Genomic DNA, 15,701 nt, shown 5'->3' on the forward strand with positions numbered 1-15,701 from the left:
GCGTTACTTTAACGGAAAATTGCGCGGTCGTGCAACGCTGTACCCAAATAAAATTGATGTTCTTTTTTTCCCACAAATAGAGCTTTTTTTTGGTGGTATTTGATCACCTGTGCGATTTTTATTTTTTGCGCTATAAACAAAAAAGAGCGACAATTCTGAAAAAGAAAAACAATATTTTTCACATTTTGCTATATGACATTCTAAAAAAAAATTAAAAAATCAAAATTTTTTTAACATTTTAGGCCAATTTGTTTTCTGCTACATATTTTTGTTAAAAAAAATCGAATAAGCGTATTTTGATTGGTTTGCGCAAAAGTTATTACTTACTACGGGAAAGATTTATGTCATTTTTATTGCTTTTTACTCCTAATGGCGGCGATCTGCGATTTCTTGCGGGACTGCAACATTGCAGCAGGCAGATCAGACCCCCTAACTGACATTTTTGACACTTTTCGGGGTACCAGTGACATTACTACAGTAATCAGTGCTAAAAATATGCACTGTTACTGTAATAATGACACTGGCAGGGAAGGGCTTAACCCTGTGGGTGATCAAGGGGTTAAATGTGAGCCTAGGGGAGTGATTCTAACTGTGGGGGGGGGGGGGCGTGGCTTCTGAAATGACCATAGAAACATGTGATCCTATATAGAAGGATCACAGGCGCTCTATGATCATTTCAGGGAGAAGAACGGTCAGCTTTGTTTACAATAGCTGACCATTCTTCTCTCTCAGCGGGGAACGATCGCGGGTGACAGGCGGCAATCCTTATCTGCCTGACTGGTGCATCAGCTTCCCTGCTGCCGAGTGGGGGCGGGAGCACACCGCTGGCAGGACGCGCTAGCTCCCTAGATTCTCGCGTGCGCGCGACCGATGTAGGTCTACGTCGGTTTGCGCAGGGAAGCCACCCTAAAAAGGCAGGGGGGTGGTCAGGAAGGGGTTAAAACCAAACACATATGAATTACACAGGTTCTATGGCGGTGGTAATTGTGCGGCACAGTGGTGTAGTGGTTAGCACTTTCACATAGCAGCAAGAGGGTCACTGGTTCGAATTCCAACCACGACACTACCTGCCTGGAGTTTGCATGTTCTCCCTGTGCCTGCGTGGGTTTCCTCCGGGTACTCCGGTTTCCTCCCACACTCCAAAGACATGCTGGTAGGTTAATTGGATCCTGTATAAAATTGGCCCTACTATGTATGTATGTATGTGAGTTAGGGACCTTAGATTGTAAGCTCCTTGAGGGCAGGGACTGATGTGAATGTGCAATGTATATGTAAAGCGCTGCGTAAATTGACAGCGCTATGTAAGTACCTGAAATAAATAAATAAATAAATAATTGAACTCACTTAGTGCCTTATCTGCATTGAATTAGCCTCGGAACCTGTGTAATTCATATGTGTTTGGTTTTAAAGGGATGAGGTGGCAACCCTACGCACCTGAAAAACTGGATATTTTACGCCTAACAACTTTCTCCTCCTAGCAATCAGCTTTCCATTTGCTGATGGGGCCCATCCTCTCCCATACAACGTGTTACCTGGATAAAGGTACACTTGCTTCTTTTGGTGCCACTGAGGAATGTGGTTTTCAAGTCATAAAAATGACCTGGGTCAGAAGTTCATTACTTCCATAACAAACAATACTAAGATGAGAGGAGAACTCCATGGACACGTTGATGGAACTTATCTGGAATGTTCATCTGTTGTCACCTTGGGCCATAATAATGACCTCTGTATTTTAGTGACCTGGCGTTAATCAGTAAATGTCATTTTTCTCCAAATTCTCAGTGCAGAATGACCTTCCCTGCCAGCGGGCTGACAGGGGATGGTTAAAACAAACTAATAATAATTAGTAATGGAGGTTCTTGGGAACTGTAAGTTTGTAATGACTTTATCTTTTGTGACATCTGTGTTCACAATTTTATATTTTAAAACTTTATTACTTTAAATAAATATGTGTGGGAGGTGTTGATCAAGTGCTGTATCTATACATGCATACATTGGGGTGGATTTACTAAACGCACTGTTGCACTAATTTTCCCCAGAGCTTTATAAATGCAGTGAAGCTCTGCTGATTTCCATTAACCAATCATGTGCAAGCGAAAAGCAGTTTTTGTGTCCTTGCATATTTTGGGTAGTCTTTCCAAAATTAAGCTTTACCACATTTACGTTTACCAGGTAAAATGAGTGCAACTGCACTTGCAAAGTGCACAGTCTATTTGCCTTTAGTAAATCCACCCTATTGGATTCCAGCAGCAAGGATCAGTGGATTCTTGCAGCTGAGATGACAGGCGTATGCAAACAGTATGTACCGAGTAATGACAGATTGAGAGGAGCTGTCCCTGTTCGGACATGTCCACACGAAACGTTGGCGACTCCAGATGCAAAGTCCACACGCCCCCTTACGGAGCCGGCTGCTTTACATTGCTTGATGCTGTTTTGGACAATTGCGGGACGCCGCACTGTTCTATGTACCTGTTTTTTACCTTCTCACTGTGAGTAGTATTCTTTTAATAAATTGGATTTTATATGTTACGGAATTACGCTATGGGCTTTTATTCTTTTTATATACTCATGCTTATATGATGGAGTGATTATGAAGCATTGGAGCTTGACAACCGCTGGTGACATTGGTATAACATCTTGCTGGGAGAGGCTGTCTCATTAAATTGAGTAGCCAAGGAGTTCTGGTAAGCTGCTTGTGATACTTGTGCACAGAGGTGTCCCCATCCTTCACTTTTCCCTGGGTGTCACTGAAAAGGATTGTTCTCCTCAACACCTTGCATGCGGATTCATTTTCATTTGCATTTCTGTTTTGGGACTTTATTCAGTATTTTGGACACTATTTTGCTTATATTGTATATGTTTTTTTTTGTGGTTCTCCACTTGCCACATTATTATTCAAATTACTTTAGCGCTGCACTTTTTGTAAAGATGTCCACACACGCAACAGTTACACAGTTGTAGGCAGGTACAGTCTACTTTCTCCACTGCAGGTGGCACCCAACCTCAGTGGCATTGCAGAGGGAGAGGAAGTCAAGAGGAACATGGTTCCCATATGGTTTCCTGGGTCACTGGGGGAGCTACTCGATTGGATACTAGCACCCCATGTGACTCTGGTGGCCACCTTGGGTTGAGCAGAGTCTATTTAAGACCCTGGCTCTAGGCTTGGTGTGCATTTCGCATGTGGGTAGTGTAGGGACAGGTCACCCTTCTGTCAGGGACAGTAATTAGTGCCAGAGAGAGGTTCCAGATGAGTAGGGAATGAGTCAGGACACGCCATCCTTCCTGGTAGCCTTCCTTTTTGGGTACGGACTGCAGGCCACATTTTGCCTCTCGATACAGATGCTGTCGGTACACCTGAGACCTACTGTTATTCTCTTCACTGCAATATTCTGTGAGTCCACCTGGTTGGGTTATGTTCCCACTGGGTAATCTGAGTGTTTATTTAATATATGGTTCTATGGTAATGAATTTTGTAAACACCCCGAAGCGCATCACAACCCCCCTTATCAGTATTTTACAAATCTGAGTGTTTACTGCCGCCGCACCTCCCCACATAGTTATGCAGGCAGATGCTTCCAAGCCTGGACCTCCATCCCTAACCACTGGTTATTTTGTACAGGTTGCCACTATTTGCATACACCTGTCATCCTAGCCATGAGAATCAGTTGATCTTCCCTGGAACCCAGCATTTTCATGTAATCACTTGTGTGAATAAGGCCCCTTTCACACACTCTGTCTGTCGGACGGAGTCCGTTTATCTCAGCGGGGGATCGATCCACCGATCCCCCGCTGAGTAGGAGGATGATAGCTGTGCACGGAGACACAGCTGTCAGTTCACCATGCATCTCTACGGGGAAAATCGGATGGGAATGGACCGTCGGTCCGTTCTCATCCGATCCGATCCGCTGGACGGATGGAAAATAGGGTTTCCATCCGTCCAGATTTGACGAATCGGATCCGATCGGATGTCAGAGGACATGTCTCTGCTGACATCCGATCAGGGCAGCCGTCAGATATTTTGGGGCCCCTTACACATCTTTAGGCCTCAGCCCCCCTGGGCCTGACCACCAACATTCCGCAGGCCCTCTGGCCATCCCTCTGAGTCCTTCAGTGCACCCATTTCTATTTTAATACTCTTACAACTTAATATATGAAAATGAATCCAATCCATCAAAGAAACATCCCATATATTCAGCAAAGAGACATCCCAATCCAGTAAAGAGATGACCTCATACTGTATATTCAGCAAAGAGACATCCTAACCTAACAAAGAGACGGCCTCATATATTCAGCAAAGAGACATCCCAATCCAGCACAGACACAGCCTTTATTTTTAGCAAAGAAACAGCGCAATCCAGCAAAGAGACATCCCTTTGGCTGCATCGACTTACTCTGCAGCCACCCTGCTTTAGCAATTGCTAGTTACTACAGCAGCAACAACTCATTCTTTTGGTTGGGGCCTGGGTGGCCGGGCCCCTCAAAATGCACAGGCCCCCTACATGAGTATGGGCTGTTCCCCCCTGATGGCTGCCCTGCATCCGATGCCCCATAGGGATGCATGGGGGGACCGTTCAGATCTGCAAAAAAACGGTCCGCCTGTGTGAAAGAGCCCTAAGGCGTAAGGATCCTTTCACATGGGTGATCTGATTGGATCCACCTGTCAGTTCAGGTGGATCTAAACAGAAGCTCAATGTTAGTCTATAGTCATGCAGATGTAAATGGAAGCGCATTTGCTTACATTTCATACTTAAATGTGGTGAACCAGAGTAAAAAGATATCAACATATGCTGGTCAGTTTACATCCGCCTGCCCATAGACCTACCATGGGTCTGCTAAACTCTGGTTTCAGGCTGGAGGAAAAACTTAAAGGACACAGATTTGAAAAAAGTGTCGTACATTCCGTTCTCGGATTTGGTAGAGGATTTGTTCATGGACTCCATTATGATCGGTACAGATGCTGCCTGTGTGAAAGGGACCCAACTGCTATGTTTCATGTTTGTAGCTTCAAACATAGCAGATGCATTAGGTGATGAATAGAGAACAGAAGTATTATTTGTTCACTATGTATAAGTAACCCAACATAATATTTCTCTTATTATTTTAATCTAATTGCTACTGTTCTCTCTGCTTTACCCCATGTGTGTGTACACAGAGGTTCCCCACTTTTACATAGTGAGGGGTCTGCATCTGTGCCCCCATACTTGGCTTCAGAGACTCTAAGCATGTGATGGTCCTGTTGGACAGCTCCAGGACTACTACCTCAAGCTGCTTATTTTCCTATAAGCACATTGTAGCCCAGCAATTAGATTTCCCACATTCTAGGCTTGAAGCGGACCCAACATCAGGTATATTCTTTATTGGTAAAAACAGGCGTGCAAAGTGTTGTGTGTTAGTGTAACGCTTCCTAGTATTTATTACCTCTCGTAGGTATCACAGTACACCTCCTGTCAATGCCTTCTCATATACTCAATATGCTCTACTCTACGTTACATACACTAAACCACTATGATCTCTATGCTGTGCCATAAGACACATACCCCACACTGTTCCCTGTGGTCTGTACTAGCTATTTTAAGAAATTAATGGGCGCACTTTCGCTAATATATAAAACCAAAATGAAGCAGCGCTAGCATAAAAACAACAAATGTAATGAATATTATAAATAAATAGATAATACAATTGATTAGAAAAGTCCTTGTGAAGTGATCCAAATAAAATGCTCAAGTGCAGAAATATTCAGAAGTGCTCCAAGGTGATAGGTGACCCCTCTTGGTTCCCCACTCACCACAATGCCAGATTGTTTGCGCCTGGAATGTATATTGCACAAAAGCCTTCTTATAGGGATCTTTCGGTGTTTTTCATATATCCTTGGATAAAGGTAGGTGTGATCCGCCTCCGTATCCACCATTAAAATATGAAAAGACCGTACATGGTGAAGTATGTTTTAACAGTTTTATTGCTAGTCAAAAGGTCAAAAGCATACTCACAAACATATAGCATAGATATCGCATGTATCACAAACTCGTGGAAGCCGCATTCGGCGTGTGTTCCACGGTGTGACCAGGAAGTGTTGATGCATCTCGTCCGTAGCCGGAAGTTGCGTCAACGCGTTTCGCCCTCCTCCTGGGCGTTTTCAAAACTTTTATCTGTATGTATTAGCACTTTCGCTAATACATACAGATAAAAAGAAAAAAATATCAATAGATATACAAACAAAAGGGGAAGGGACACAAATGCTAAAGAGAGAAAAAGTAATAGATAGATAGATAGATAGATAGATAGATAGATAGATAGATAGATAGATAGATAGATAGATAGATAGATAGATAGATAGATAGATAGATAGATAGATAGATAGATAGATAGATAGATAGATAGATAGATAGATAGAGAGCAGCCAAGCTTTTTCAGAGGAAAAAAATTATATCTACAGTTTGTCAAAATAATTATCAAAGAATCAATAATTCAATCTGTGTTACTAACTACTGAGCACTGCACTCTACAATACTTGTTCCTGACCTCTACAATCTGTGTTATTTACTATTGACCTCTGAACTCAGTGTTACTACTGACCTTTGTAATCTGTGTTACTTACTACTGACCTCAGAATTATGCATTGCTTACTACTGACTTCTGAACTTCACGTTACTACTGACCTTTGTAATCTGTGTTAGATACTACTGACCTTTGTAATCTGTGTTAGATACTACTGACCTCTGTAATCTGTGTTACTTACTACTGACCCCTGAATTTTGAATTACTTACTAATGACTTCTGAACTCTGTTTTAGTACTGACCTTTGTAATCTGTGTTGGATTCTACTGACCTTTGTAATCTGTGTTAGATACTACTGACCTCTGTAATCTGTGTTAGATACTACTGACCTTTGTAATCTGTGTTAGATACTACTGACCTTTGTAATCTGTGCTGGATACTACTGACCTCTGTAATCTGTGCTGGATACTACTGACCTCTGTAATCTGTGTTAGATACTACTGACCTTTGTAATCTGTGTTAGATACTACTGACCTTTTTAATCTGTGTTGGATACTACTGACCTCTGTAATCTGTGTTAGATACTACTGACCTTTGTAATCTGTGCTGGATACTACTGACCTTTGTAATCTGTGTTAGATACTACTGACCTTTGTAACCTGTGTTGGATACTACTGACCTTTGTAATCTGTGTTGGATACTACTGACCTTTGTAATCTGTGTTGGATACTACTGACCTCTGTAATCTGTGTTACTTACTACTGACCCCTGAATTTTGAATTACTTACTAATGACTTCTGAACTCTGTTTTAGTACTGACCTTTGTAATCTGTATTAGATACTACTGACCTTTGAACTGTACGTTACTTACTCCTGACCCCTGCACTGTACATTACTACTGACCCCTGAACTCTGTATAATTTTCCTAACTTTCTAATAGGAACTTACTAGGTTGTCTCCTGAAAAAAGCGCACTGCACCCTGGTTATTTGTGATCTCTTTCATGTTGTTCAGGTAGAACTCCACTTCTCTAGACTCTTTGTAGGAACTTCCTTTGAATATATGCAGACTTTAGCTGTGGAGACTACAGCAGAAAGAGCCAGCACACTGTGCATTGGAATGGCTGCTTGTAGCTCAACCCAGGAATGCGCAGGAAAAGGGAAATTTTTATTTTTATGTTTACATATAATAAAAGTATATTAAACATATACAACCAGTAAAAATCCATTTTTTAAAGGTACGGAGTGATTATACATTTAGGTAAAAGTAAATGTAGATCTGAACACCTAACATAGTAAATAGTATACATACTATCCACTTTGGTTTATGCAATTTTTATTCTGTACGATATATAATAATAATAGAAAATGGTTCAAGGATTAGTAAATATGGATGTTGCAGATACCAGTACATGCCATATGATTCTAGGGCAGCTTTTCCCAACTTTTTTGCCCCAGAAGAGCCCTTGAAATAGTTATCAGGTCTCAGGGAATCCTTGCTAAAACCAATTTATTGGGGATCAGTGTAAAAATTGCCCCTTACATTGGTGGGTATAGTGGGAAGAGTACAGGCCTTACAATGGTGGTCTGAATGTCTCTCTTACTGGTGACAGAAAAGATTACTGGTGCCATGAACTGACTCTGTCAAGTGGCATTGGCCCTAGAACTAGGCAAACGCCATCAAATGGTAGGTCAGTTAGCCGCAGCTGAAGAAACCTCTGGACATGGCTGGAGGAACCCTGGTTAAGAATGGCTGTTCTAGGGGAATGATGGACCATAAATTATCAAATTGCAGCTAAAAAAACTTAGTGAGTGTGGCCACCTTAGGAATGGAGCCATCTTTGAATGGTGTTATCTAATTGAAAGCAGGACATACAAAAATAGAGTTTTTTTGACATTACAGGAACATGTGTGATAACCTATTTGGTTTAGGTGTTAGGTTTTAGATACACTTTAAAACATAGGTTACTTTTTAAAGTATTCAAAAAGGAAACACAATTACAATGCAGTGTAGCACCCTACAAGTTAGGTGCTAGGTAAAGTATAGTGGGCCTTGGCTGCCTAACAGCAGGGCCATGATTTCAGCTGGCTGTCATGTCTCCCAGGTGTGTCTGCTGAGAGGGGAGTCTCCCCACTGGCTCCATGAGAGGATTCTCATTGGACAGTGGAGGAAACCCAATCAGAGACACATTTAGGCCTGTGTCTACCCCAGAAGCCAAATTCTGCTGCAGAGCATTCTGGGAGTGGGTATAAGTTTGAGGGAAACACATGACGCAGGGTCTTTGGCGGGAAGCAGAGTCCCAGAAGGGAGAGTACGGCTGTCGCTCCTCCTGTCAGAAGGATCGGGTGTCTCGGGTGGCTTGCCTGAGAGTACAGAGAGAGCTGAGCTAAGCTGCAGAGAGGATCCGGTGTGCCGAAGACGAGGAAGAGGTTTTCAGTTCCAGGAAAGCATTCCAAGTTCGTGAGTACTGTGAACTGCCCCTGGGGGTCTGTCTAGCGTAGAGGGGACCACTCCGGTGAAGGTCCCAGGGATCCAGGAGCCAGCTAGTGTAAAGGGGGTGCCTAGTCAGAGGACCCTGAAGTGTTAGAGGGGGTGCCTAGTCAGAGGATCCTCAAGTGTAAAGGGGACTCCAGCAGTTGCGCCCTGAAGAGTTAATGTATACAGTGTGAAGTGTACAGTGTTAAGAGTTGCAGCAGCACAAGCAGTTACAAGGAGCTACCTCAGTCAGTGAAGGGCTGGAGGGAGCTGTTCACTGGACCTTTGAGCTAAACAGAGTGTCAGGAGTCAAATGTATTACAGTCCTGGATCTTCTGAGTTAACCAGAGTGTTAAAGTCAAAGTTCTAGCACAGTTAAGCAAAACAGTATCTTTAAGTGCCAGGAAGCGTTGGTCAGCATTCAGCTGGCGTCAAGACAGCGCCAATGGGCATTTTTCTGTAAAGTGTCCCAGTTGAACCTAGTTGAGCCAGAGGAGTATCCCACTCATTCCTTTCTCCCATCCTCATTACAAAATAAACAAAACAAACCAAAGATCCTGGAATGGTCATTGTCTCCAATCTCACACTTGGGTTCTCAACTTAAATGTGTTGGAAGTGTTACTGGTAACAATGGCAGACCCACATCAGGCCCAATGCCTGAAAAAACTGCAACAGCAGTAACCAAAGGCAAGTCAATTTTACATTTCAAAATTCTAGAAAAATAAAGGTGTCTTCCGATCTGGTTGCTGTGGGTAACCTCCAAGCAGAAATTGCTTTTTTCTATTACAATAGTAATATAAAATTATTGTAAATTACTCTATTAATGCAATTTCATATATATACATACTGTATGTTCTCACCATACAGTATATATATATATATATATATATATATATATATATATATATGAACTTAGTATGTTTATATGACTGTTGTTCTATTTGGTTAAAGGCAGATGTAAACCTTTGTTTGCCCAATGTGTAATAAACAGTTGATTTCTTTTTTTTTTTGGTTTTTAATATAAATTAGTTTTCACCCTTTTTGAACTCTTTTATGCATCTCAGCGCTGTCTATCCCCTCCAGCTTCTTTCAGGCACTTTTTCTCTACATGCCCTTGCTTTGTCATTGCTCTGAACCAGCTTCTTGTTGGTGACAATGGTGGGCTATACCCGTACAGTGTGGGTTAGCATGGCTCTTGTAGTCTCCACCAGGGGGGCATTTGATAAGGTGACAACACAGGAAAATTTATGGAGACCGTTGTCACCTTATGTCAGGAAGTGACTGAACATGGATCAATCAATTTATCCTTCTAATTTAAGCTGCCGAATTAAAAAGATTATAAACAATTTTTAAAAAATGCTAACATGTTATGAGATTTCAGTGTTTGGGTTTACATATACTTTCATTTTATATTGTATGAATGCCTAATATTTCACACTGCTGCACCGAAAAAGTCGTAGGACTTTTTCATGTGACTTTGCCCTGCAACTTCCTTCTGACTTCATCCGACTTGGATGCTACTTAGAAGCCCGTACAAGGGCTGAAATCACACCCAAGACAGGACAAAGTAGTGCAGGAATCTTTTCTAAAGTCAGGGCGACTTGTGTAGCATCGGGTAAAATAGCTCTCGTAGGGAAACATTGAATTTGACATGTCATGCGACAAGGGGTCTCACAAGTCGGATCCCATGTTGCAGCAGTGTGAACCGAGCCTAAGTTGGGCTTGTTTACTCCTGCCCATTCTGCAGTAAACCACAAGCATTTTTCTGCATGAGGATACATTTCAAGTAGGATTCTTATTAATTCCTATGTGGCTTGTTCACATTTATGTGCGGCACCTTGGTGCATTTTTTTAAAATAATAGGACATTAGAATATTTGTGTGTTCATAGCCGTTAAGCAGAACCACTGAAATTAATAGTCAATACATAAAATCATATGTATCATGCAGTTTTGTGCATTTTTGTAACCCTTCCACATCATACAAATCCATTTTATGGAGTGGATTTACAAAAGGCTGCAAAAATGCTCAAGAGATTAGTAAACGAAAGAAAGCTCTGCTGACTTCCATCATCCAATCATGTGTAAGCTAAAATGCTGTTTTTTTTTAAATTTTCCTTGTGATTGAGTATTGGTTGCAAAGTGAAGCTCTAAGCTCTGGAGTAACAGCACTTGCAAAGTGCACAGTCTTTTTGCTTTAAGTCCCGGTTCACACTACCGCGACTTGTCAGGCGACTGGTCAGCCTGGCAAGTCGCGGTCCATTCTGTGCTACGGGAACCGTTCTAATAGGAACGACTCAAGTAGTTCAAATAGTTCCTGTACTACTTCGGGGCGACCTCGGATCGACTTGCATTGACTTCCATTATGTGAAGTCCGTGCAAGTCGCGCCGAAGTCGCGGTGCATACGACTTCACAGGTCGCCCCCGAAGTCGGATCGCCATAGTGTGAACCGACACTTAGTAAATCCACCCCTGTGAGTTTCTTTCATATTTGGCAAAACGAATGAATTAAGAACTGTGTACATGGGATGAACACATACACATGTATTTATATATGGGGAAGGGGTTGGGACTTTAAATGAGGTTACAACTGACCATTGTACCTCCATTCCTGTATTCAGAATCAAAGGAGATTCACACATGTACTAAACACTTGCAAATGATTTGTGTGAATAAATCCTGAAAACAGATGCTGGCCTTACACTTGTAAAATTGTGTGGGAATGTTCACACAAAAATAAAAAAATAAATTACTCGTCCAACCATTTGATGGTTCTTTCATGGACACAACTATATGTGAACACTTTTACATTCCAGTACAATGTCCCATTCCCCCTTTTTTTCCCCTTTTTCTCTCAATCCCTTTCCCTCCCCATTTTTTCCTCTAATCCCAATATATATTGCAATGTCAATGTCTCGATTTTCGTAGAATGAACGTTCCATTTCTAGATTAACCTTAAAAAGTACATGCGCATAAGAATTTTTTTGGCCGGGAGAAAATTCAATGATAAGAAATTTGTTTGTTTTCATTAATTGGCTCCTGTCTAAATTGGACCTAGTAATGTGTATGTATGAATGTGATTTAGGGACCTTAGATTGCAAGCTCCTCGAGGGTAGGGACGGAAGTGAATGTACAATGTATATGTAAAGCGCTGCGTAAATTGACGGCGCTATATAAGTACCTGAAATAAATAAATAATAAATTAGATTGGACAAAATTTTCCATCCTTGTCCTTTGATTTTTTTTTTGCTTACTCTGGTCGAAACCGATTGTTAACTCTTATTAAGTCTTATTCAGTTAAAGTTTATCCATCATCTTCATTAAACTCTGACCAGATTGGCTCGCATGTGGTTTGGGTCTGCTGCCATTTGTTCCCGATGTGGTCCCGGAGGGGGCAGACCTTTTCCACATAGTTTGACTCGTATTGTCTGATTTTCGGTGGGATTTGTTTCTCTTCTTTGGGCCCTTTCACACGGGCGCTCCGTATGTCCGCAAATCATCCTATTTTTTTGCGGATGATTTGTGGACATAATGTAAGTCGAAGGCATTGCGGATGTCAGCGGAATACCATCCGCTGATATCCGATTTTCTTCCTTTCAGTTCTGTTCCGTTTTTTGGAATGGAACAGAACCCTATTTTTCCTCCGTTCAAAAAACGGAAAGGAAGGAAAATCGGATGTCAGCGGTGTCATCCGCTGACATCCCCAATGCCCATAGACTTACATTATGTCCGCATATCATCCGCAAACGGATGGGATGATATGCGGACCTACGGAGTGGATGACACAAGTGTCATCCGCTCCGTGAAAAAAAAAAGTCCCGCAGCGGACAAAAACAGCGGAGCGGCCGTGTGAAAGAGGCCTTAGAGAACACCCTTCATCTTCCAGGGCCTTGGACCTCGGAGGTTGAACTTTCTGGTATTTTGAACGACTTTGTTCCTGGGACTCATGCCCCGTATTCTGCTTTGCATGCTTTTGTTTTTTGCATGTAATATGATTTGGTTACACTGGAAAGATGCTTTTCCACCTTCCATCCAACAGTTTTTTCGTTTAGTTAATGCTGATCTACCTACAACCCTGTACACACACATGGGCCAAATGTTGGGCAACATCGGCCGGTTCAATAAAAACTGTCCGACATTCGGTCCGTGCGTAAGGCAGCCGGTCTGACAGAAGCCGGCCTTTGGCTTCTGTTGGACAAGCATGCTGGAAAACCAGCAGCCCACTGGCTCCCGATCAGTGCTCTCACTGGAGTGTTCTGGCGGGGGGGGGGGGGGGGGGCGTCCCCCTGTCAAAACACAGAAGAACATCAGGGTAGATCGCTGTACAAATTACAACACGCTGGGGTCGGGCATGTCCTCAGAAGTTTACCAAAGTATGGCAGCCGTGGCTGGATATTCTACTGAAACCTTAATTAAAGTACATGTAAATCCAGCTATTAACATCTCATATACACTTTACCATATCAGTATTATTTTTTAAGGTATTACCATTTTTGTTTTCATAAATCTGAAGCTTTTATTAATATGAAACCTTCCATGAAGGTCCTTGTTCAGGAATTTCCTGTTACAGGGTGACAACACTTTGTCCCTATCCCCCAATTGTGCTCCTGTGTTGTCATTCTGTCACGCTGGCTTCCAATAGAAGTGGCTGTTTAAATACACATTACATAGACATTGTCCGCAGTTGTCACAATTGTTGGAAAACCTCCTGAGAAATTACGTGCAGCCATCAGTGGAAAGCCTGTAGGCAAAAAGTGACTGCCAGGAGGTTACAGATAATCCGCAGCGCAGAGATGCAACAAAAGATTAAAAAAAGTGTTTATTAATTTTATTTTAATAGTTTTATTTAATAATATTTTATTTTAAAAAATGAAATTGTTTATGATGCACAGTACTTTAGCTAAAGGCCCGTACACAAGTACTGATTGTCGGCCGTAAATATTCGGCCAACGTCCGATCGGCCGATTGTCGGCTTGTTAGTATGATGCTTCCGACAACCGACTGCGACTTTTCGGCCGAACAAAATCTGGTGTGCAGGCTATAAAATTTTTGTAGGCCAACAAAGAATGGCCGATTGTTCCTCAGTCAGTACAGATTTCGGCCGACAAAAAGCAGATGAGCAAGACTGGGCATGCTCAGAGAAGAAAAAACACACAGAAAGTCAACCAGAACATGACATCACTTCTGAAGTTGGTTTTTGTTGGCCGACAAAATTCGTGTGTAGTCTTTAGCACTTTTCAACCTACACGACAGCACCGGACAAAAGACGGCCGAACGGTGGGCCAACAATCGGTGCGTGTGTACGGGGCTAAAGTGATTCGTTAGGGTTTACCTATACTGTTTACCTGTACTTTAATTAATAATGCAAATATATTGCCATAGGGTTATAGACTTTAGTTATAATAGCGCTATGTATCAAGGACAATTTGGAGTTCTCCAGCTGTTGGACTGCAAGTCCCAGCACACACTGCTAGCCATCATGGGATGAATAGACTCTACCAAAATGGCATACTGTCCTTTTATTTATTTTTTTGCTCACTCTGGTCGAAACGGATTGTCTTTTACCCCAATAACTGATAAACTTTTACCACAACTATCAATATATATATATATATATGGTTATACCTGGCTTGTTCGATGTATGCTCCTTCGAATGGTCTCCCTGATGTTGGCCTTGTCAGATTGGAAGTAGACAGTGGCACTGGACTTGTCCTTAAGATATGGCTTGTCCTCCGAACTCCAGTTGTGCAGTGGCGTTGTGGGCTCACTGATATCAGAATGAATGGGGTAGAAGCTTTCAGATTTGTGCTCATGGTTCCCATTCTGCTCCGATCCATTTTCCACCTCGTTATGACTTTCATTAGCATAGTAAGGTTCTTTAACATTGTCCACGATGAATTGGACCTCTGTCGTAGAGAAAAAGTCCACCTCACCTTCATCCGCCAGAACTTTTTGATAGGAATCCTTTCCTCCATCCAGAAGAGCGTCTGTGGCCAAGCGTGCGCTCTCATTATAGCTAAAGTCTGCCTTGCCCAATCTGGCCCATCTATTTTTGGCCTCCTCAATCCTTTTCTTGATCTTCCCAAATGTTTTAGACCTGTTCATGTTGAAATACAACGATCCTCTTGGCTTTTCAAACAGTTAGATGGATGATGAACCTGTTTGGTGGTCATCAACTTGTGAATGTTTTTTCTTCTCCTTTGTGTCAGGCAGTCAGTTTTCCTATCAGGATATCAGATGAAAAGGTAGTGCTTTGCAGCTACATGCCCACTAGATTGTTCAGTTAACCTGAAAAGCAGCGTAAAAATGCCTCATGAAAATGCAGCAAGACTGGAATCAGAAGGGAAGTGAAAGCTGTATAACTGAGCTTATCTAAGAATAGACACGCCTTACCTGTAAGCCATACCTGTGGTTCAGCAACTCCCCCATGGACCTGTCATTGAGTGTCATGTCCCTCACACTTCACACGGTAATCTGACATGTCAGAGCAGCGTATAATTGTACCAGTAAGAGTAGATGAACTAGCTGGCTAATGGCAGAGGCAATTTAAAAATAGCTTTGGCTTACTTTGTTGTACCAATTAAGACATTTTCAATAATTATTGTATGTGGGCTTATTATTTAACAAGGCAAAGAGTGATGTACAAAGTTCAGGAACCAACACAGACCAATCAGAAGGCATCCTTCATTGTATTGAGAGTTGTAAAATAATTGATGAAATCTGGTTTCTATACA

General features: G+C 42.0%; 1 protein-coding gene across 1 annotated transcript in view; it reads right to left on the reverse strand.

The window, feature by feature from the left end:
- FAM83A (family with sequence similarity 83 member A) overlaps positions 1-15,309 on the reverse strand; it is a 95,247-nt gene extending 79,938 nt beyond the window's left edge. Inside the window, exon 1 of the mRNA XM_082257937.1 lies at positions 14,593-15,309. Coding sequence (XP_082114063.1) covers positions 14,593-15,072 — 480 coding nt within the window. The 5' untranslated portion in view covers positions 15,073-15,309. The remainder of the gene's footprint in view (positions 1-14,592) is intronic.
- Positions 15,310-15,701: the final 392 nt, after the last annotated feature.

Source organism: Pelophylax lessonae (assembly GCF_965119305.1).
Source record: "Pelophylax lessonae genome assembly, chromosome: 5".
In the NCBI taxonomy this organism is placed as follows: Eukaryota; Metazoa; Chordata; class Amphibia; order Anura; family Ranidae; genus Pelophylax; species Pelophylax lessonae.